The 26,450-nt window shown below is 31.9% G+C and overlaps 1 protein-coding gene across 1 annotated transcript in view; it reads left to right on the forward strand.

The window, feature by feature from the left end:
• Positions 1–1,009: 1,009 nt before the first annotated feature.
• LOC144443246 (ras-specific guanine nucleotide-releasing factor 2-like) overlaps positions 1,010–26,450 on the forward strand; it is a 71,147-nt gene continuing 45,706 nt past the window's right edge. Inside the window, exon 1 of the mRNA XM_078132667.1 lies at positions 1,010–1,267. Within this exon, the coding sequence (XP_077988793.1) occupies positions 1,010–1,267 (258 nt within the window). The remainder of the gene's footprint in view (positions 1,268–26,450) is intronic.

Here is a 26,450-nt window from a genome sequence, read left to right on the forward strand (position 1 = left end):
TTTGCGGGGTTTTTTTTGTAACGAACGATCATGACGGAATATATATGTCCCTTTTTGGGGCAATCAAAAGATGATTTATCTATATGCTAGCTTTGTAGATTTACAATAAATTCATTTATTTATACGTGTGTAGATTACGTATGAAACAAGTAAGCGGTGGACACGATAGTAAAGTTTCAGCATTACCATGGATGTCGTATCAGTAATCTCCTCTCCGATTAGAAGTGACGGAGAGGAAATCTAGTGTATATCGCGTCACGCCGCTGATCTAGCATGTTCACACTAAGCCACGTTACTTACATTGAAGTAGTTTAGAGATTCGAATGTCATAAAAGAGTGATCGGTCCTGAAGTAATTACTCATTTGACGATAGGTTTGTTGCGGTACAATAGAGACTCGTTCATAAGCAATATAGATACAAATACATCCGATTCAACATCTAACCCAAACGATGACTTTGTTTAGCGTGAGTGACTGGGGATGGAGCGTTACCGATCACGACGCAGTCTGATGTTGACTCGATGACAGGACAGTATCGTGTGACATTTTACGTTTGTTATACGTAAGTTACACCACAGTAGCGTACATCTTGATTATTTTAAGACAGCGATTTGATGCGTAGATTTTTTTTACATTTATTTCTACATTGAAAGCAAAAAGGTCTTATCGTTTTTATAGCCGCTGAATGGGGTAAAGAAAGCAGTTCACGCGAAGTTTACACTAGGCGCTTGGCAGGTAATGTCATTTCATCTGATAGACTGGTGAACTGATACGATGTGACATGATGATGGAAGGTAGATAATACGTCACGAACACGATTTAACGGGAATGAAGCATGATGGAGTAAAGAACAGAGAAGTGAATACGCGACCTGTCGAAGCCGTGTGAAGGCTTTCAAGCGAGGGGAAACGACGGAAAATTAACCCGGAAACTGCGGCAGTAACAATATTCAATTGAGGTTGCCAACCGTTTCACAAATTAACTAACTTAATTATATCGGGTGAACAATATGCAGAAGGCAATACGACTGAATGAAAATCAGCTGTTAAGTCTGGCAGGGAAAGCACGTTCAGATTACAGCTTGGCTGGCTATCTCTCCAAAAAGAGTGCTGATACCGGAAAATGGCAGCAACGATGGTTTGCTTTGTACCAAAACCTGCTCTTTTATTACGAGAATGAAAATACAACCAAACCCTCAGGGCTTGCTTTATTGGAGGGTAGTTACTGTCATCTTCATACTGTACCAAAGAAAGATAGTGAAAAACAGGTAGGTTCTAAATTCCTCATTTCCCACCTTTTTTTATACCCTAAAACCAACCAACCAACCAACTAACAACCAGTATTAAACCCCACCCCCACCCCCAAGAAAAAAAAGAAAGAAAAAAGAATCATCTCTTGCTGTTATTGTATTAAGTTAGCAGTGCAAAATCAGTTATTGTTCATGATACATCGTGCGATTTGGAGAAAATATCCACGTCTTTTAATCTTTAATGAATTCTATGGCTGCCTCTTTGCATAATATAAAAATCACGAATATTCCATATTTTTTGGGTCCAACATCACCTTGTAAGGTTTCTAACAGCAATGCTGAAATGAATAACACCAGAATGTTCACATTCAAGGGATCTCTTTCATTCTGTGACAAAATGAACAAATTGTTTGAGATTCACAGTGAAAAAATAAACCAATATTTCGAATTAAGAAGCCGAAATTGTCAGATAATTGTCAGTGAAATAAAAAACTAGAAAATGAGTTTTTGGAAAATTATAAGCAAAGTGAAAATAGCAATTTACAAATCATTTAAAATTTTTTACAAAAAATGTAATTTCCAAAAATTTGACAAAATGACCTCCATTTAAAAATGTTCAAAAAGATATACATTATATTTATGTTGCTTATGTTAGAAATTGAATTTTTTTAAATTACAATTTTGTTTCTGTTAACCCATTGGTACATGTATTGTACACCTGTTGCCAGTAACGTGATGAAATATGTAGCAGACTGTACGTGTCCTTTTATTAGTATTCTCTGTGCTGTCAACTCATTCAGGAATGAGTTCGAGTTCCATGTTCCATGGTTTACCTTCTGAAACATTGATGTCTGCAATTACATCAGATTGTCTATTAGACTAAAAGATAGCATTTAGAACATCTGCCATCAATATCTTGGACACGAAATGTACGTGTTAGTGTTTTAGTACTGAAGCGCCTACCTTTTTTTTCTATCAGTAGAAATTAAATTATGTAAACTTAATAATAATTTTGTAATAGCCTTCTTGTGCTCATTTTCTTTTCCTGCACATGGTATTCTAATGTGTCTTATAAATATCAGAACTCTGTTTTTTCTGTATGAGGGGATCATTCATAATTCATAAACGGTACAACTCTGATTGACTTCATGAATATTCATGAATGTGTCTGTTTAAGTGTAAAGATGTACAACAATACAATTCATATTATTGGAGGGGTCAGATTGTACGTGTCATTTTTGAAACAGAGAAAAAAAGGCTTCTTAAAATACTTCCAGAAAAAAACCTCTTCCATCCGTACACATCATAGCAATGAAATCGGGGAAACTGTGATAACAATACGGTGACAAATTATTGTAATATTACAAGGTCGCACTAGGTTGCCAACCAGCTCATTTGCATAAAAATTGCTGTAATAGTATACACAGCAGCTGTTTGCCACAATATGGATATATATTATATCACCCAGAATATTCCTCACTGAATATAGATAAAGTGTCTCTTCAAACACATTGATCTGTTTTCAGACATAGCAATGTTATATATTTGGATGACTGTTTTCAGAGGAAAACATATTTTGTGTCAATAATTTCAATGATCTAAAAATGGATAAATTGAGGTCGACTTAGTTTACATAAAATACTCATGATCATGTTGATTCACTATTTGTTGAGTACTATTACTTTTTATGTGTTATTGTGTGGTAACAAATTAGATTTCAAATAAAATAATTTTTCACTTTGGGATTCACTGCATATGATACCATGCATAAGCCAAAAATATGGAATATATACTCTCTGGGTCGTTCTACATCAAGATAACACGTCTATGTCACGACAGCGTATGTTTATATCACTGGTTCTGCTGTGTTGGAAATATGCATACATTCAAAATTGTAATTATTTCCCTCTGATTTTTCTTTGATATTACTGGCGTTCGTATAATTATGTTATTCTCCAATATTTGTTTTTGTTCAGCTGGAAAATACTGTGGCCTAAAGGTTGTCACTACGAGTTGCTAGAGGAGTAGTGTCCTAAGGGTTGCCAGTATTTTCCTTGGCTGAAAGAAGTAAAATATTGGGGAATGTATAACATCTAAATGTTGTGATACGTCATTCTCAAACTCCACATATCATCAGATGAAAATCTAAGTGTAGTGAATTCAGCCAGAAAAAAATAACTTGTTTTGCAAGTGGATGTTAATAAATCAGTGAGGGAAACCATATTGCTTTGTACTGTACAATGTAATGAATGAACTTTATTGCCAAAGGCAAGCAAAACTCAATATTTCAAACTAACAACCTGTTATGAAGATAACTGATGGATTCTATATTTGTAGCAAAGTTTGTTTATCAAATATGTTGATAGATATCTCGGGGCAAATTTAATGTAAATTAAAAAAATCCAACAGCAATTTACAAATTTACATCATTAATGAACACAATATGTGAATGTGTAGTCTTATTTCATATGTATATAGAGTACATGATAAGCAATATATAATAAGCAATTTCTTTTGAAAATTGACCATGAGTATAGTCAGAAAGTACTGTTTGTGGCCGTGACATTTTGCTTGTGTTTCAGCCTCAGCAAAAAGTCTTGGCCAAAAACATTTCCTAATATGTATATGTGTGTTTGTTTGTTTGTTTGTGTTTGTGTGTGTGTGTGGGGGGTGTTTTATGTTATATTGCTTTTGAATATATATTTAATATGAAGCCCTAATTTTATGCAAAATTGTACAAAATTTCCCTACTTTGTGCAAGTCACTCTGAAAGAGTCTTTTTAGGCCTTTAAAAACAACAGTGGTGTTTTCACAATGATTCAATGCATTTTTAGACATTTTTGATCAATTTGTTCCATTATAGGGTATTAAAAGGTGACAGGCCATTAGATAGAACTAAATGTATATGTCTATCTAAATGTTGCAATTATCCATCACAAAAACCATGCACACAGACCTGCGACTTACCACAGAATCAGGATAAAGTATTACTTAGTAATTTATACTTACTGTTAATATATGTATGATGAAATCAGGTGACTAGAAGTCTGGTTTTCAATAAGGTTCAATACAAGAAATCACTGAGAAGGTCTTGGAGAAATGAAACCAGATTTTGACACACACAGATCTAAATAAACCATATGTCATGCTAGAAGTATATTTCCTACTGTTAGTCTTCATGTATACGTTACCTTCATTGTTACCCGGCTAATAAAAATATGACAGCTTAGAGTCCATATATGTATCTCCTTACTGTTGTCAATTCCTACATTTTTCATGAATGGAAGAAGCCTATTCTTGCAATCACTGAATCTGTTTATAATACCCATCAAAATTTTGTTTAAGGAAGGTCGTTATATGTATGTTTCATATGCCCTAAGTCAACCAACCATATATTTTTTAAATTCAACAAAATAAAACAAAAAATTGACATCCACTATTAAAGGTTGGATCAGAAGAAGACAATGATAACGTTACTCATGGTATTAGCTGATAACACAGCGAGTGTATGTGTGGGTGAAATGTATCATTTATTACTGAAATATGGGGATTTTAATTTAAAAATAAGTGGTTCATCCAAACTTAAGTTAGTACTATGACTTATTATCAGTTAGTATTTAAGTTAGTAACTATGAATTGAAAGCAACACATGTACACATGTTTCTTATGGTATTTAAAAAACAATTTTTTAAATCAACTAACCAATGGGGAACCCATCATTTTGAAGGTGCTATACTGAGAATTGTTTTTCTATAAAGATGCCCCAAATTGGAACTTGATTCACTGTTCTACCAATGGTGCACCATCAACTCATAGGAATTAGCAAAAATGCATATGTGTTAAATGAATAATAAATATTCATGACTTTTACTGAGGGTAATAAGTACTTTGTAGTCAATAATATTTACTGTTCATCTAATACATATACACCCATGTCTGCTGACTCCCATGAGGCAACAGTGGATTATTGCTATGACTGTCACAGAACAGCGATGAAATCATGAAATGACCCTCCAGGCCGTAAAATTTATGAAAATGCCTTTATATCCGGGAGTGGTGTTCTCCTTTAACAAAACAACTAAATTTCACAGAAAAATTACTCAAATAATTTATTTTTATTATATTAGTTTAATGTTTAATAATATAAATACTCCTAAAAACTCAGCAAAATGCCGCAGGAGTGAAATAAAAATTATATATATATCAAACTAAAAACAATCATCAATGTAGTTGAATGACAATGTTCATATTAATGCAAATAAAAAGATTCGCAATCATATTATGAAAATAGTCCATACGTATGCAAGTGAGGTTCAAAATCTGTCCATCAAATGAAGGCGTAAAGTTGAAATTCCACCTTTTAAATGCCAATTATGCAATACTTCTGCACAACTGCACAAGTAAAGTTTTACTGGAACCATCCAACCTTGAAAGAATTAGCTAGTACTTGTATGTAATCTGATTTTGAAACTTTTACTGTGAGTTATTCCCCGAGTTATTATTTCATGTCAAAGTTTGATAGGTGTTCTACGGTTTAGAAGCAGTGACACTAATGGTTTGATTGATGATTAAGATGTTCCACTCTAGTTGGCAGCATTATGCTGAGTTTGTACGCAATAAAGACGAAGTGTCTGATGCTAGATAATATGAATTCTAATATCATCAAAATACACCTACTCAATATTCTATCAGATGAGCCAACAGACAATAGGTCCAATTTGATACAATCATAAAAAAGAAATGATAGAGCTTGCTTTTAATGAATATACTGAAGATGGATGTGAGGTGTACTTGGGAGTTGGCGTTGTTATGAAAGAAACAGCAGGTAGGGACCATATTTAATCTGATATCCGTGGATATATTTTTACTTTGATGATTAAAGTGATTATACCTGTTTTCCAATTTTTCGGAGCAGATCAGGAGATGTAAGTATGGAGTGTTGATGGGGAACTAAGGTATGACAGGAACTTGGAAGCATAGATTGTGAGAATTTGTTAATATCTATAGGTAACAAATTACATAATGGTAGTAGATATATGCATTCATGTGTCATCAAACACTAAATAATTTAATTAAAATATTGCGATAAATTGTAGTTCTGGACGTGAACTACCTTCATACTGTATGAAAACTCCATATTATCTTTACTGTACTTTTATTTCAAGAAGTGGCGCACTCACCCACACAAACTCCTTTCACACACACACACACACACACACACACACACACACGCATGCATGCAGGATGGATAATGTCCACATACAGACAGCACAAATGAGCATAGCGTCTGTAATACATGCAAATAGATATATGATAATAATAAGAATTATGTGTGATATTGATTTGCTATATTTGCTACTATCACTGTTTGACACATTTATAGCCTTCTTGCAGTCTGTCATGTCAAATTTTATCACTCATTACTTTATTTTTAGCTGAAAAGTCAGAAAGGATATCCCGGTACAATTATGTTCCTGTCATTATTTCTCAGAACAGAAATGAGTTTAATTGAGTTCGGTTATAGTTGAAGCTTTTTATCAGAGCTGTAAGCTATTATACCATGAAAATCAATCAAAACTTCTCAGACATCTGTTCTACCTGTCTGCAATATAATTTTTATCTTATAACTAGGTTTTTAGTGGGAACAAATTTGTACTAAAAATAGTTTTTGCCTTTTTGAATTTTCATTCAGTACAGATTTTACACCTTTGAATTTCTGGACTTTAAGTTAAAATTTCCTTGAAATGCAATATGATAATTATGCAATAATGAATTTAGTTAAAATTTAATCATAGATAATACTATATTTTAATGGAAAAGTATGAAATACTGAAAAAAGAAAAGTATAGTCTTGTTTCCAATAATATTAAGCAGAAAATTTCAAATTTTTTTTTGCTGGAGAAAATCATCCTGTGTCTTTGCCTTTGATGATTATGTTTCTGTAACACAAAATTTCTAAACAGACATTTTTGTGAACCACCTAAAACACCTGCTGTTCTCAGTACTCTACGCAGTCAATACATTGTCCAGCCTGTATATAATCATACTTGCCTTCAGGTTTTGTTTTAATAAATAGATTTCTGAAATTTTCAGTAGGAAAAAAATTAACACACGTTTTTCTTGTGTATCAGAGCAGGTGACAATTGTATTTAAATACAGTGTTGACGTGAGAAATCTTGCAACGACTCACAAGGGACTTATTATCAGTACATCAATTGATTTTCGCATCTGTGTACTAGCCTATGCACTTAACTGTTTTACAGAATAAAGACTGTGTATTTATGGCTCGTTACTTGACATTTGCTACCCGACCTTTGACCTTTCAGACTAATTATGTAGAAATTGAATTCTAAAACTGTCGTGTGTACAATAATAATATTATGACAAAATCTATAGCTATTATGAAAAGTAGGTAATGTATTATTCAAAGAATCGGAGTGTAGGGGTGGTAGATGAGAATGATACAATCACTGGTCTAGAAATGATATATTTTCCAAGCTACTACTGAGCAATCATGATTTACTACCTTAGATGAAGACTAAATTCCTAACTCACAACAAAACTTTTAATTTATCGAATTTTGATTGTCAAATTTAAACAAATACAGATTAATTTTGACATTTAGTTTTTGAATTTAGAAATTATTTCTTAAATAATCATATTGGTATTAATGATAATAAGTTATTTATTTGACATTTTATATTCATATATTTCATTTTTCAAAGTATAAAATACAAATTTTTATTAAAACATCTTCCATTTGCAATGTAAAGTTTATAAAATATTCACATTTAGTACTCATAATGAGATAATGATAATAAATTATTTATTTTACTTTAAATTTTTGTAAATATTCAAATTTTTCAGTCAGTTTTTGAAGTGTGTAGATCATACCAGTATAAAATACAAACATTTATTAGACAATCCATTATTCACAATTTAAAACGTTAACATGTTTAGACAGTTTCTGTAATGTTTATCTTGCTTGTAATTCTCTGTTCCAGTTGTGTTTTGTATTTTTATTTTCATGCTATATAATGGGCCCAGTGGTTAAAGAACCGAATAAATAATCTTATGCATAAGGAAATTTGCAAAAAAAGTATCTTACTAAATAATCTTAAAATAAGTTGTAATGTAGTAAAAGGTGGTATTTTAAAATATGAGAATGGTTTTACTAATAAAAATAAAAATGTCTTCGTAATAAGGCAAAATAAAAAAATTGTGTTTCCGGTAACCCGACTGAGCCTAGTTTAAGCCTCTGACCTAAACATTTTTGAAAACATTTAAAACAAGACATTTTTTATCTTCTTGACACTATAATTCATTCATGCATGTCTGTTTTCTATCACCAGCAGTTTTCTGACTGACATTTTGTTTGGTTTTGGAGTCAAAGTAATATTTTTCAAAATAAAAATAATAAAGAAGATAAAATAAATCCAGACTACCTACCCTATTTTCTGAGGCCATGTTATCGCAAACACACAGTATTATTATTATTTTTTTACCATAAGAATTAGTATAACTTGAAGACTCATCTAGAAAGAAAGAAATATTTTGGAGAAGTGATTGTATTTTGCTAAAACATAGTATGCGTAGATATATTTTAGAATAATGTGTACAAGACAACTTATACCATGCAAGAGCCAAAATTTTTCAACAAAAAATATGGAATATATATTTTGGTTGTTCTATGTCATGACAACATGTGTCTACGTCACTGGTTCTGCTGTGTTTGAAATATGAGTCAAAACATTCAAAATTGCCCTTTCCCCGGTTTTTCTTTGATGTAACTGGTGCTGGTATAATTATGTTATTCTCTGATATATTTTTCATTCAGCCGGAAAATACTTTTGACCCAAAGGTTGTCTCTACTCCTCTGTCGACTCGTAGTGACAAAGACCCCTTAGGTCACTCATATTTTCCTTGGCTGAATGAAGAAAAGGATTTGGGAATAAGATCCAAATATACTATTACAAAAGCTATCAATAAATTAAAGGAAGATACATTTGAAGAAAATAAAATATCTGGGAGAAGTGGTCGAATTATGTTAAAATACAGTACACATAGAGTACATTTTAGAATATAGAAGACAAGATAAAGTATAAATATTACAAGAGCTATACATTATTATTTTGAAGATGTATCATTCTCCTCTAGGCCATTCCCAGTAGTATGGATGTGATCAATTTGGCCTTTATAATAATAGTAAACACCTTGCATATAAAAATCTAAAATTTTTGCTGTTACTTTGAATACTCAAACCCATTCAGAAAAAAATCAGGGATCACATACAGATTTATCAAATAAAAGTTAAAGTGATATTCAAATAAAACCATCTTATCTGAGAATCCAATATGGCTGCCAAATACTGTGTTTACTCTATGGAAAATTAAAATTGCTGATTTCCTTGAAAATGAGTTGGTGAACCCCAAATTTCTTTTATTATTTCAAAACGACCTGGAACAAATTTTTACATGGCAAAGTTTGGAGAACAGTTCAACATGACAGTTAGTTATCTGACTGCTAAAATGATTGTCTTCTGGAAGGGCTATTAAAATAAGGCCTTTGGAATATATTAGCCATCATGTTTGGTATGGGAATTATACATTTAAACATATTGAGGACAAACAGTGATTTAGGAATCCTGTTACTGCATCACAGCGTGGTTCATCAAAAAGTACATTGACTGTATACTTACAGAAGCACTGTTTGAATTGCTACACTTTCGTTTAGAATTTTTTGACTTTTTTTTTTGCTGGTGTTTTTCTGCTATAAATATGTATCCCAGTGAACATACTTTGTACTTGTAGATAACCTTTCTCTTAAAATCAGTGAAAATGAGGTCCAGGCCAAAAGAAAATACTGTCTCTTTTCAGTGAAAATTAAATCCCTTGAAATAGAGAATCCATAGGGATAATGTTCTAAAGTGCGATTTTCCCATTTCCCTCAATTTAAGGTATTTCAATAAAAGGGTGTGCATTAATCATATGAGTCACTGCATTGCCTGAAGGTAGCTTTTATTAAATCAAGATGAGCTACTTATTAAATGTGGATGTCCTCTGTATAGCCTTGCACTGAAAATGATATACATGTCATCATCCGAGTTTATGTAGTTAAACTTAAAGTTTACAGTCTTTGACCAAAAATATTTTCATATCTAGATGACTCATTGTAAGATTTATGACATCATCTCTCCATTCGTTCATTCATTCATTCATTCATTTGTTTGTTTGTTTGTTCGTTCATTCATCGTTCATTCGTTCGTTCGTTCGTTTGTTTGTTTGTTCATTCATTCGTTCATTCATTCTTTCATCCATCTATCCATTCATTCCTTCCTTCCTTCCTTCATTCATTCATTCATCCATTCATCATCTAGACACCCATAGAAACATCACTACCAGTACCAGCCACCAAACATGATATTCACCAAAAATTTTCGGACTAAGTTTTATGACTGAAAATGGTTTTTTTGAATCTAATTTGCGTAGAAGCAGATTATCTTGTATAAAGTAATTTACCATCTTTACACATGCAAAGATCTCGTACAATTTCAGACCAATTTCAAACATTTAATTCTTACCCAGAATTATGTCTTTAGAATTAATTTGCATATATAAGATCGTCATGTCATGAACAATTCTTCATCTACACATCCCTAGAAACATCCTCACCACATATCAGGCCAGTATGACAAAGCAGTTTTCAAGTTCAAAATTTTATTTGCATGAATTTTTTACTTCAACCCTCATCTGCCATTAGTATATATGATACATATAAATTGGATACATGTTATAGAATAAAGTTGAACTTGGATGAAATTGTTTACTTTTTCATCAAGCACATCTAAGTTTTATTAGATACAGCGCGTGTTGAATCCAAATAGAAAAATAGTTAAGATGACTATATAGATAATGACACAAATAAATTATTGAGCTAAAATCAATTAGAACAGTTTTCATATACATCTGGATAAAATCATGGAAAGGTGTGGTAATTAACATGTAATGTATTCCTTGAAATGAATGTGAAAATACAGGTAGTGCTTTTTTAAAATTCCTTTAGTGTTGAAGAGATTTAAAATGTTGCAAATCCCACTTGACAACTGAACCATTATTAAGTCAAATTTATTTAACTCTGTTTATTTAAGCATGACATTTCCGGGGGAAATTCTCTTAAAATTTCCTGGAAAATGCCCTGAAAGTCCCTGGACCTGTAAATTTCAGTGACTTGAAGTGTTAAGATCCTGTAAATATGGAGAATTGCATGCTTTGCATAGAAACTATTGGACAGGTCATTTTGTTAGTGCCCTTTTAGCTTCAATGTAGTTAAAATCCAATGGGTTAGCATCAATTCATTGCTCAGCAGCTATCACTCAATACTAACTTTAATAACAAGACAAGCATATGAACTCATGCACATGTCCCTAGTGTACTTATAAAGTCAGATAACTTTGCAAGTTTCTGTATGACCTCTAACCCTTAACTTCTAGGAGCTACTAATGGTGCTGACAGGACTTCAAAACTGAAAGACACAGGAGTCCATGACATGTTGTATAGTGATTGTCTACATGTACACCTCTATTCGCAGATACTGCTCAACAAGCATGTAATGTTGCATTTTAACTTTTGGGGATTACTACAGCAGATAAACATTGTAGCTGTGCACTTAACAATATATCACAGTTATTCCACCAAAAAAAAAATATTAATGGAATGAAAAATAGATCACATGTTTGCTGTTATAAGTGTATATATCCTAACACTTACTGTTGTACAGCATGATGATCTGTTCTCACATAGAACATTGTGTGGCTTGGAGTTTACTCCATGTTTTCAGTCTAAATACAGTGTTAGAATATAACATATAGAATACAAAAATGGAGCATGAAGCAAAATTAATGCATAATACAAGGAGAACATTACTCTATTAAAATAAACAAAAACCTGAACTGAATTTATACATAATAATATAAAATAAAATAAACTATTATCATAATGGTAATGATAATTAAGTAAATAACATACATAATCTTTAACAATTGTACCATAATTATTAATTGTGTATTACTACACTTATCGTTTTGGAAGTGCAATATGTTAATTTATTTCCATTTGTTTAGTCATGTACATCAATATTAGGGAGCTATATTTTTGAAGATTAAAGACATATTTAAAAAGAGCAATGAATATACTAAAGCTAGATAGTTACAAATGGGTAGAAAATGTGAACAAAGACAGAAAGACTGCTAAAGTATTGAGAAGTTAGAGTCGATATTTTTTTTGCCAATGTGGCACTCTTTGCAAATTTGTCAAACATATGTCGCTGTAATGGATTAAAAATGTGTCATTTTGCTTAATTACTGCCCAGGGACACCCATGTGAATTAATGGCATGTCGCATTAGCTCACAATAGTGGCAATAGTTAAAGCCAAATTTCTGAATTTAGTGTTCAGTTGGGACAGGTGTGTTTTTGCCCACCCTCCCACCCTGCCTTCCTGTGCCTCCAGTATCTTTGTATTTTTTTCTTTTATTTATATTTATATTGATTCTTCAGTCACTGACAGTAATTTGACTAATTTTTATGTACACAGGTTACTTTCGTAATTATTTCATCATTTCTTCTTCAATAGCTTTTGCCTGTTTTGTAGTTGATTTTTCAGCTGTTCAGTTACGTAATTTTCAGACCTCTTTTCAGGTGTTTTTCAACCTTTTAGCACTTTGTTAGTTTACTTTCAGAGTAGTCGCTAGTAATGTTATCAGTATTTTGTAAATGTTTGGGTGCAGTACAATAAAGTACTTCTGGTATTTTGCTGCCAGATTTGTGTTCTGCGAGTTTTGAGTTTGAATGTACCCAATATTTAGTATCACAAAATTACCACGCCAGGAAACTTGTTATTTTTGGATTAAAAATTATACTAGAATTTGTTCAAAATGACGTCCTCTTAAAATGAAATTCTAGCGTTCCTGAGAACAGTGGTGACTTTCAGTCAAAATACAAGAATAAGGACATACAGGTTAAAATGTAATGCGCATAAGAATTAGCTAAGAATCTAGACATGTTATGCAAACATATTTTTTGTTAAGTGGCCATATGGATGAGGATTGGGTATTTATTTTGGATTTTTTAATTTATAAAACAATTTTATCATGGCATCCTACTTGAAAAATCAATGTGAAACAACATTGACAAAGCCTATGTTTGTAACTCAACTTTATAAATTGCAAAAAGTTACAAAATGTGTGCAAAGTTTGTTGTTGTATGGCCGTACAATAACAAAGATTTTACACATTTATTAATTTTTTGCAATTTATTGAGTTATAAACAAGGACTTAATTGGCCATGTTAAGGACTTAATCTCATCAAAATATCACAGACTTTGTTCAGAATTCCAAATATACAATAAAAATCGGCTAACCCTGAATATTTTCAATACAGTTTCCAATAATCAATATACAATTTCGTGCAAAAATACTTCTGTCCAGACAACACGTTACTGATGAACAAGTTTATCATAATAAATGAATACAGTATCATTTCTATGATATTTATGTGTATCTTATATGTCCTATGAGCATAATTTATATAATAACCTTAAATATACCTGATGTAAATTAGCACACGATGATACTCACATTTCTAATGGTTCTCATAAATTTAATAATATGCATTTTTTGTATATTTAATATTTACAAACTTTGTTATGATTAGCAGTTGGGAGGTTATGGGTTTGAATCCCACTGGAAATGGGATTTTTCTGTGACCAACCATAACCCAGGGTGAGTGCTTGTTCTACAGACTTGATGGGTAAGCCTGTATTATTTAGCCGTGAGTGAATTTGGAGGGACTCCTGGAGTGATGATTCAAAAAGTTGGGGACGATTACTCACTTGACAGCTAGTTTACAGCATCGTGATATAAAGTGTGCAACATAGCCCTGTCACGTAGTCCCAAACCTGAATGGATCTCTGTAGAATTGTATGTGATTTTGTGATGTCTGCATAAAAGAAAATCGCTGGGAGCAATTCCCAGCACAAAAAATCTGAAAAAGAAAAAAAAAATCGTCATAACTAGATATACATGTAGTATGGTGATGATATAGAAAACTAGTGGCTCAAAAAAACATTGTTGTGCAGTCTTTACCCACATTTTTAATAGATTATTTCAGAAAAATGAAATGATATGGAAATCCACTTAGTGTTCAGCCATTAAATATGGGCACGTCCAATGTGAACTTTGTTATTACTTATTATAGTATTACTAAATATGTTATTTTACTTATAATTTGATATAGTCAACTGTACTATGCACAAGACAAGTTATTGTCTTTGAACAGAAAATATGGATTATATATCCTGCTTGTCAAATGTCATGACATAGTTACCCATGTCTATAATGTCACCATGGTTCTAAGGTGGATGAAGCATGAGTCAAAACATTCCAAATCGCCCTGAGATTTCACAAAATATGTGTGAAGAGGTATGATGTTCCCAAATAATTTTCTTGATTTGGCCGGGAGATACTCATGACCTTATGACCTCGCATGCTACTTGTCTAGGTAGCAACTTGTAGTGACAAGGCCCTTTAGGGCACTTATGTTTTTCTCAGCTGAACAAAGAAAAATATTGGGGAATAATATAATGACAAGTGTTATGCATGCAAATTAGTTTTTGTGTGATGTAGCTACATTTTGTCAAGGATGTTTTCTGGGTACACCCAAAAGTTATATATCATCAAAACGTTCCTTCAGTAATATTTGCCTAAAATTTGACGCCACACTGACTTCTTAATATTCTACAGATGATCAAATATGTTTCAGTAAATTATAAAAGATTACTACAATAATTAATTCTTTTTATACAAGAAACAAAGATTATACACATAGAAATGTGCAGATCTGGTCTTGGTGCCCTTTTAAGGTTAAGTTCTGTCTGTCAAAGGAAAAGATCTTATTTGGTTGCTGAAAAATGACAATTAGTGTAATGAATTCACATTACACTACAACTTCTACAAAACATACTCTGGTATTGTGAACTATCTTATAATGATAAACACCCTTTCATGTCCCTCACACTCTGTATTTCCAATAGAGTGGTAACACTTCACTATAATGAACAAGTCAGTTATAACACATCTTTTTCATGTGCCCAAGTGAATTTACAGGTTACGGTGAAATAGAATCTGGTGCACCAAGGGATCATGAACAAATTATCATAGTTTTAAATTCATGCAAGTTGAACTGTGTGCGATAATACAATAATATGCTGTTAAATTAAAACGTACGTTCTTCATACCGTTATATATACAGTTGTACTAAGGTTATTATTTTGTTGAGAACTATAGGTTTGTTCAACCATTGAAGTCAATCACTTTATAAGTTTTACCTACGTAATGCAATTAGAGATGAAGGATTTCTAGTACAGCATTATGTTATTAATCTTTCTGATGAGTTTTACAACCATGCCAGATGATACTGCCCATGACATTTAATCATACCGTAAACAGTGTCTTGTCAGTGTGCATATACAGCTATGCATACAACGTTATGCACAAGATTTATCTACTGGTATAGGTTGTGAGGAATGGGGTACGTGACAGCTAGTTTCAGTGATGTGGAATTATTATATAAGTTACAGATATTGGGATAGTTGCCAGTATTCATTTGAGGGTGGAATTGACTAAGTAAACGTTATTGTTTTAATGTGTAATTAGTGTCAGGGCGGCGGGGGTATCATATGAGGATGGAATTAAAAGAATTATCTATTTTCAACTTTTAGTGCTATACAATATGTTACAGGTGAAGGTTGTTTGTTTTAGGGTGGAATTAAAATACTAAAACCACTTTCAATGATGTGTGTAATCAGTTATCGGGGTGGGGTTTCAGTTATCCATTTGAGGATGGAAGTAAATAAGTCTAAAACTGTTTTCAAAAATCTGTAATTAGAATGTGGGGGGGGGGGAGCTATTCATTTGAGGGTGGAATTAAAACAACTGTACAACTATAACTTCCAATGAAATGTAATCTAAGTTATTTAGATAGGGTTTCAGCTCTTCACTTGAGGGTGGAAGTAAATGACTTTACGATTCACAATGATGTTACGGGGGGGGGGGGGGGGGTTATTTATTTTAGGGGGAATGAAATGACCCAATTTTTTTTGGGGGGGGTCAGGTATTCAGTGGAATTAAATGACTAAAACTAATTCCAATGATGTGACAGCAATAGCTGGGTTGTTTGCTGTGACACTATGTCTTCAACACAGCAACAGCCACCATGTTAATAATATACGTGATCGATCAATAAAGTGTTAATGAGAACTAATAAAAGTTAAGAAATATCCAGGGTGTCCTGTTTTTTGAAATGTGTCTGAATCTATCTCACATAATAAAGTCAATTATTTGCCTATGATAACTGACAGACAGTGAATCACCAAGTGTAAATGGGTTTTTACTAATTTTATATAGTAATTATTTGTAAATTGCAATATGCATTTATCAGACAAATGTAGTCATGTATTTAACCGTTTTCCTCATTTTCTTAACACATATAATTGTTTAGCCAATCTTCTTTGTTTTGATACAACATAGGGTTGTCATTGGCCAAACAGTTAGCATGTGTGCCTCGATCTTACCACTGCAGTCAGGGTTTGAACCTCATGCGCAGTCCTGGGTTCGTTTAAAGATTTCCTAGATCTCTATTGTAAGAAGGGTGATTCTCAGTTTAACCCTCCAAACAACGCAGGTTTTTCCCTGGGTACTCCGGTTTCCACCTGCTTCAACACTCGGTGCACTTAAGCACTTCACAAGTGGTGATTGTATTGAATTTCTGAAATTTAATTTGGATTAATAAAGTAATATAAATAAATCAGTAGAGATTTTAACTAATGCACACGTTGATTATAAAATAGGAATTTTGTTATTTTCTTATCATGTAAAAATACCTGTTAAAGGGGAATAAGGATTGAAATCTTGGCAAGTTGATTAAAATAATTTTTTTTTGTACATATATACATTGTATGTTGGATATCCACCTTGATCTATTTATACCAGAGAGATAGCAAATTAGATGATAATACACAGAAAATAATTATACATTAATTCCAATATTTTTCTTTGTTCCCAATAATTTTTTGCAAAGTTATTCTGTAATTAATCCTGAACAAGAGAATAATCCTGTTTAATTCTAGTATGTCTCCACTGATATGACAGTAGTAATCCAAAACCATGGTATTCAAACATTGGGGTTTAAAGATGTTAATCCAACCATGTGTTTTAATACTACTAGTGCAGCAATGGATATTTAGCATATGCATACAAATAAAATGAGTCTGCCACTATTTTAAAAAACTTATTATTGAATTGAATTTCCATGATCCTTGCATGAAAATTAACGTCTGAATATAATTTGGACTGACATATTTCGTGACCTACATCATCAACTTATGCCCTGAAGATGATTTTGATATAATTGCGGAGTTGTTTTTTTCCAATTATGTAGATTATGCACAGCTGCACTTCAGCCTAGCTATTTTCACGACTCGTTGTTAAATATGAATTAATATACGTCATCTACTGTGAAGAGCTACTAAATAACGTGCATAGGGAGTACAATATCACCACAGTATGTTGTATTCTGAAAATATATGGCCCATTAATTCCTGCAATCAAAATATTGATGGAGCTTATACATCTAAGGTCATTTATACAATAATTGTACGATGTTGAAGTGTGTCAGGATAGTACAGTTATATATTACACAGCAGTGAATATGTTAACCTGCTTTAACATTTGCTGATTCTGAATAAATTATTAACTTAGTCATTGATCTGGATAGCAATGCTTTATGTGCTAATTAATTTACGAATCATAGAATTCGGTCTGAAAGCAATTTCCTGCCCTTTTCATATGATATCGATTATAGATGGATAGCTAATTATCAAATTGCATAATATATATGATTATACCACACACAAGCCAAGTTAAATGCATTCAACCAAAAAATTTGGGTTTTTTATCGTGGGTAAATTCTAAATTTACAAAAATGCACAACACCTTTCATTCTCAGCCTAGTGGTGCTCAAAATAAAAGTAAAAAAAATTCAAAATCGCAATTATTTTATTCATTTATTTCATAAATTATGCTTGTGCAGGTATAATTATATCATTCTCAAATATTTTTCTTTATGTAAAATTCTTGTGACCTAAGGGTTTTTGTTACTATGAGTTTTTCGACTTTTGACAAGACAGTGGTATTCGTATTTTCGAGGTTAAATATAAGGGAATAATATTTTGTCACTTCATTACCTAAATTTATAGCATATCTGGTGACATATATACAATTATAATATACAATGAGCAGTGTATCTTTTAACACTCTGGAGTTTTCATTCCCTGATACAGAACATGCTGCAATTTCAAGTTGAAGTTATAAGTTTTAAATTGTTGACTTCCTGTTTTTCTATACGGTCCAAGCGTCTAGTATCATATTCTCTGAAGAAATTTTACTTGTGACTTTAACAGGCCAACATTAGTAAGCCTCTTTTGTATTGAAAAACCGGGTTTCCTATTACTGTGTTTAATATTCTATATTCTGTTTCAATTTTGGTTCATTATCAAATTTACAGCAAATATACAACTGCAAATGTACAATCATGTTCATGCAGGACATGTATTTCTAATTAATTGTACATTTAAGTACTTGTGTCCTCTATGAATTGCCAAACACAGTATGAATGAGAATAAGCCCTCTGAAAAGCTACACTGGATTAGACAATGTTACTAGGTTACCGATTTTTACAAATTGTGACGTTTATTAGAAAAGAGAGGAAAATTTCCTTTTATCAACATTAATAGTCTGATTAAGTTCGCTTCTTGATTTACGAAACGATGACTTATTGGTAGAGCAATCATTATAAACGTAAAAAAATTACAGAATTATAGGAAATATTCTCAAACCAGCAGACTTAAAATCAAATCAAACAAGCAAAAGCTATTCTCTTTTATTCCATATTTCACTCACTGTTAAAACCTGTGAATTGCACGATTTTCAAAAAACGAATTTGAATTAAACACCACGAGTCTGCATTTTCTTCATCTATTTCCATTGCTTAAATTTCACTGTAGATGTATTATGTAAATTTGTTACCTATTTCAAGGATTTAAGTTCTTTGAAATTACAATTTTTTTAAAAACAGAATCAAATATCTCACCATTTTAAAGAAATCGTGTGAATCTAATTTTAGATTATACCAGCAGAAAATATAAGAATTTCTCATCCATCATACATTGTCTAGTATAATGTATCACAAAGTGGTGCAGGTTTGGTATGCATACTCTGTAAATATTGCCTTTTAGATAAATCTTTCCTTAAAAGTGGCCACATGGATGAGAAATTTATTTTGTATTTTTAATAAATAAAACAACGTTCCTATTTTTTCAACTCAAAAAAAAAAATAATGTGACACACTATTATGTTTGTGACTCAATAAGTCACAATAAAACCTAAAAAAATGTATTGAAAATTTGTTATAAATGTAAAATATACCACTCATCTAATGTTATATTTGTTCTTAGACCACAGTCTGTGTGTGCACTGTTTGTTTGTTTGTATGTCTCTCTGTGTGTGTGTGTGTATGTGTGTGTGTGTGTATGTATGTGTGTATATGTATGTGAAAGAGTATATCTTTTACATAGTATACTGTGAAATAATCAATTTTAATTAGAAATGTCTTTCACTAGGTTTGCTCTGGTTCTATAACCTTAACAAGTAAGCTGCACTTAAAACATTAAGGGATAAATTTATAGATCTATTTGAAGGGAAAACAATTCATCTCAAGTGCTGCTGAGTCCTTTGGATGAACTCATATATTTCAATGAACATATTCAAACCAAAAATATGGGATTTATACCTTGCTCATTCGTCACGATAGTGTATATGTTCATGCTCAAGATTTGAGTCAAAATGTTAAAAGTTGCCATTAATTTTCCCAATTTGTGATAAATTTAATATATTTGCACACTATTAGGTATATTTGCATTACTCCCCAAATTTTTCTTCACTCAGCTAGAAATACTTGGAATACTTCCTGTGTCACTTCTTTTCTTTGATTTTATGTCGCAAGGCTTCTTTATTTGTATTATCCTTGACTTCATGAAGAAAAATGTGGAGGATTAATCTAATGGACCTTTTGAAAGAGTTCAAACCACGAATATTCGGTATGAATCCTTCAAATGTTTCATAGTCATTACAAATGTGTTGCTATAATTTCATTTCATGATGTAAAGGAAAAAAATAGAAAAATACTAACACTCATTAAATGTCACAGTTCTTCAAACTTACAGGATACATGAAATGAACTAATTTAAATACCATGCAGGTCAATATTTCCATTTTAATCCAACTCAATAGAATTCATCAGTACCATAGATTCTTAGACAAGTATAAGTCTCATCAATATGGTTGGAAAGTATATATAAAAGCCATTCACTGTATTATCAAATATGAATTTTAACACCACCTGCTTTTTAATACTCTTAATGTTTTAGGAGCTGCAATAAGGTGTTAAAAGAACAATCGGCGTACTAAGTATTTTAAAAAATGGAGTACGTGCTGAACATAAAAAAAAATACAACAGTGAATGCGAAAATACAATATGTTTGCTGCTTCTGCAAACGTTTGACACCATATGCATTCCACTATTTCTTTGAACGCGGATGTACTCAATATTGTATTAATTTATACCCCTTGTTCGTGTAACAGGTATACGAAACTCCTTAGATACTAGTATGCTGTGTGTTGGTGATAATTATACATGCAATAATGGCATGTTGTGTAGATATCTGAAACATGTCATGTATATGTATTTTCAACCAAAATATCTCACATGATCACCAAAGTGTGCTAGCTGCGATGAATATGACGAAATGATTATAGGGTTTGTATTGAATAGCTGTGACATCATCACACAGAATTGAAATAACAATAGCTTCCCATATGTAATTTTTAATGTTCATTAATTCATGTATTAATTGAGTGCAATTTGATATTAATATAAGTTTTTCGGTACATACATTGGATATCCATCTTCTTGGTGTATATAAAAGAGAATGTAAAAAAAGTATATAAAAGATGATATTAAATACCGAAAACAATTAAATATTAATCCATAATATTTTTCTTGATTCCCAGAGGAAAATATGAGTGACCTATGGGGCCCTTCATTACAAGTCAAAGAATTGGAGTGACAAGGTCCCTTATGTCATGAGTATTTTTCTGCCTACAGAAAAATAATGAATGATATGAATGATTACCTTGAGGAAACTTAATCTAAGAAAAAAAGGTGAAAAAGGGTGATATTTTGACTCATATTGGGAGCATGTCAAAACCAATAACATACTCAGCACATTGTGATGATGTAGAATGACCAGGGTATATTAAATTGCATCGTTTCTATTTGAATGGTTAGGCAAAATAAAACAAATTGTGTATTTACGATATCATAAACATGACCGACTCTAGTTTAAGCAGCCTACTCTAAACATTTTTTAGATATTTAAAATAAAAAGTTACAAAACTCATTGTCTTCTTGACTTCAGGCCAAAAAAGAAGAAGAATTATTTCTGGTCAGTGCGTGCATCACTTAGATACCCTAGTGTTGGTTTTTTTTGTGTGTGTTTGTCCAGCCCATGCAGTCTGCAGATCCGTGGGGAAACACAAAAATAACCCTCTTTATTTCAGTGAAGACAACTGCACAGCCAATCAAGCAAATGACATCTATCCCACATACACACTTTACACTTGCTCTAAAGTACTAAATAAAAAGAACAGTTACTCCCATAAATAGTAGATGGAGGGACAGGTTTGTTGAGAAAAAAGAGATTTTTTTTTTTTTTTTTTTGCCTCATGTATGTTGTTTTCTTTTCCCTGTGATGTCTGTTACATAATTCATCAAAGTATCACAGAAGGGATATTCTGATTGACATTTCATTTATTGTTAGGTCGAAGCAAATATTTTGCTAAAACAAAAACAATTAAAAAGGTATAAAAAGATAAAATAAAAATAAAATCCCCAACCTCCCTAACCCTACTTTCCTTATTCCATGTTATCAGAAACACACAATTTTTTTGTTCGCCTTATTACAACTCAGCTTGTGTGCGGTATACATCTATATATAACTGATCACATAAGCAATGGTGTGAAAATGAAGGAAACGTTTGTATAACGATAAGAAGAAAATTCAACTTTAGTGTTCATTGTGAAGCCAAACTACATGCAAGACATGCTACGTGTTATCCATATGCAATATGCTGCAATAAAATTACCGTTATTCTGTCTATTCGTGTTTATATTGTCAATATACCCATGACAGAAACTTCATCATTCAAACACATATTTTGTCAGTTTACTTAAATTGTGAATATATAGTCACTTTCTAATAGGATGTTTGAAGCGATTGTGATCGAACATTGCTGTCATTTCTCACGTGTTGTTCCAACATGACAATGTGTATTGCTGTCTATGTACAGAGTGGGGACGACATGATCAATTGTGCTGTCTACATGCAGAGCGCATGGTGATTCCGAGACATGATCAATTTTGCTTTCAGTTGTTTAAATTATTCAAATTGTTAAAAGTGCAAAAGGTCACACAACAATACATCTAGCATGACTTAAAAATATAATGAAGATATCAAATTTTTATTTTTATTTTCAATCAAGTCATAATTTTTTAAATATGCAAATGATCCAAAACATGTGAGAATAATTTCAAGAAGACTTCTATGGAATTGTTGGAATATTGTATTATACCATGAACAAGTCAGAGGAACAAGTTATTATTTGCACACATTCGAGGGGAAAATATAAAATTTTTACCCAGGTTATGTGACCGTGTACAACCATCAACGTCATGGTTCAGTGATGCTAAAAGTGTGAGTCGATCATCAACACATTCAAAATTGTCATTCTTTTTCACATTTTTAGCACAATTAACTGAACTAAGGTTCAGTAATGGTTTTATAGGCATAGTGAAACAGCTGTGTGTGTGTGGATGTGAACCAGTTAAAGTAAAAAACCACCAGACTGATTGCTTTGATATTTGGTGGCGACAATATTACTTAGGGTTGTGTAGATGAGAAATTGTTCAAATGAAAATGATCTCATCATCAATGTGCGTTATATTGATAGGTCAAAAAATATTAATTCTTTTGAAAATGCAGCTTACACTCTATGTTGGATGTAGTTTGTTTTATTGATGTCATAAAATCATTAATCTTTTGGTGGGTTAATTCGCAAATACTTGATATTGGTGCTATGATTGATTTCTCCTTGAGGGTTCCATGGAAACACACTTTTTAGCACAATTAAACTATAATTTTAGGTTCAATCATGCTGTAGACATAGTAGAATGTCTGTCTGTCTGTATGTCTGTCGGTCTGTCGGTCTGGACTGTCTGTCTATATATCTGTTCTGTTGTCTGTCTGTCAGGCTGTCTGTCTATCCTTTTGTCTGTCTGTCTGTCTGTCTTTCTGTCTGCCCCTTTGTCTGTCTATGGATGTGTTACAATTGTGCCAAAGCTTGACAGAGTGAGAAAAATGTAATAATAAAAAGAAAATTATTCGTGCATAATATCTAAACATATTGAAATGTAATAGAACAATATAATACACAATATGAATATTGCATAACATACCAATATAGTGTAACCATAATATAACTGCTGGTAATTGGTATTATTATTAGTTGTATAATTAATGTGTACTGAACTCGATATCGAGATGTAAAACGTGGTGAAAAGAAAATTGATGAGTACTCAGTGTTTAGATACATATCAAGATCACAGTAAAAATAGGAGATACATGGCAATCCGTATAATTTATTGGATACGATGGGGAATATGAATAATTCAATAAAGCATAAACTTTGTGATTACGTCTTTTTTATCTAAATAATGTCCCTATCGAATTGATAGTTTTATTATCTATCTTTTCATAATTCTCCCTTTTTCTCCAAATAGAAAGTAATACGCTTTTAAAAGCTAGAAAAACGAATCATTTTAGACTAAGGTATAACAAATTAATCAAATTCAATCTGCCTAGCACAGGATCAAGATCAAACAACCAAATGATAATGTATATTGCATTTAGATAACAACAGGGACTAATAGAGAAATGGATAAACATACACACAATGTTTGTAAATATGCTTAGCAACAAGACCATGTCCATGGCAACAGTGAAATGGTGATGTATATATATATATAGTTAGGCAAGTGGGTAACCTTTCAAAAAATTGACATAATTGATCCAGCAATGAAGATTATTTGACTACCAACAGTAAAATTACAGTGTATATAAATATTTTAAAAACACACATAAGCTTTACAGTTGTGCTACAATGCCACTGGCGCTATAATAATTTGAAATAAGATATTAAACCTTTGTGTTTACCATTACTTTTTAAAGTATTTTTCTTAGAATGAAATTAAATGTTTTATAAAATGTACTGACATTAAATATGAATATACAATGTTATAATTTAAAAAAAATGGTATTTAGTCAGTTTGAAATGTACTTTTTTTTTTCAGAATTGGTATTTCTTTATGAAAAGTAAAAAAAGTCAATCAGTTAGTCATCACTATGTGGAGAATATAGTGAAAAGGGATTTTTTTTGTTTAAAATGATTAGTCTGTCTTTTATGACAAATGTTATTTTTCCATAGATTGTAGATCTCAATATTGCTAAATATATGTACATCCTTATGATCATTTCCCCAAACATTGCAAAGTATTTTAAAAAAACTGATCGGTAACTAAATATGTAATAATGAAATCTAACAAGTAAAAATATGAATAATGTATTTATTTGATATTTTGCAAAAATGGAATTGGCAGATTTTTTTCTTTTTTGTTGTTGTATTATGTTTTTGATGCGAGATATTTTGAGGGTATATATTGTATGTTTCATTTTTTTTTGTAATCTTCAAGTTTGATTTATAGCTGAGAAAATCATATCAGTTTTTCTCATCAAGCTTATTAACCTGTTCAGTGTTCTGCTATCGTAAGACCATTTATATTGTAAAGCACCAACGGCACTTCTGTATGTATTGTGAAAATGGGTCACTACATTTCATATACCTCGTTACCATAGTTATAAGCAAATATCTGATCACAAACTAAAGTCAATGCTTCAATATTATTGAAGCAAAAAAAAAAATGAAAAAGCAAATAAAAAAAAACCTTGATAGGAAATAACCATTTCCAAACTCCTATATTCGTGACGATTCTTTGAACAATGTCATGAATTATTGCCAACCAAATGGGAACATTCGCAAATCCATTAAAGAGATGTTTCTGGATGATTATGTAAACATCCTCAACAATAGATGGACAGATAGTATGATAGAAATTTGAGATGCAGTCCTCTGGGATATCGAGAAAGATGGTTGCCAAGGCAACGAGATCTTAAAATTGTTGTTGTGTTCCAGTGTTGCTTAGGTCAACTTTAAACCATCAGTCGACACGTATGGCTTCATCCGGTTTCTGGTTTTTTTTTGATGTTGTGATTTTACTGTATTGAACTGTTTTTCTGTGAATGTTTTATTTGGCACCCTTAGTGATTTCAATCGAAATACTTTGAATTGCCTAGCAGGTTGAATTATAGGAAACATGCTAGGCTCTTGAACACTGGAGACAAAAAAATAAGTCGACAATATTTCCTTGATACCATGAAATCATAAATAGCTGATGTCTTTCCCCTGTTTTGCAACTGCCACCATCTTTTTCATTAGCTATACCATAGGGAGAAATTTCCTGTGATAAAAGTAATCCTGACGTCTGATTTTCCGTCTTTTTTTTGCCAGTTTTTTGCATCCTTTTAACGATGAATTAAATGGGAAGGGTTACATTTCTTACAATAGATTCATTTCTACATAAAAGCTGTATGTATAGGTGGCATTATATTCTGATTTCAAAGTAAATCTTGCACAAAGGTAAGATGTTCATATTAAAGCTGGCCATTATCTTTTGTGGCCATGCAGGCTTATATTTGACTGAAAACTTTCAACCACAAAATCTGACATAATCTCTGCAGTTTTTAAGTCCCCTAAAGTGTACAACACAGGATAATGTAAACTATTAAAAACAGTCCAAAGTGTGTTTTCGGTTTGATTTTATTTTGACACTCAGACCCCAGAGACAGGTCAGGCTGTCG

The sequence above is a fragment of the Glandiceps talaboti genome, chromosome 12 (assembly GCF_964340395.1).
Source record: "Glandiceps talaboti chromosome 12, keGlaTala1.1, whole genome shotgun sequence".
In the NCBI taxonomy this organism is placed as follows: domain Eukaryota; kingdom Metazoa; phylum Hemichordata; class Enteropneusta; family Spengelidae; genus Glandiceps; species Glandiceps talaboti.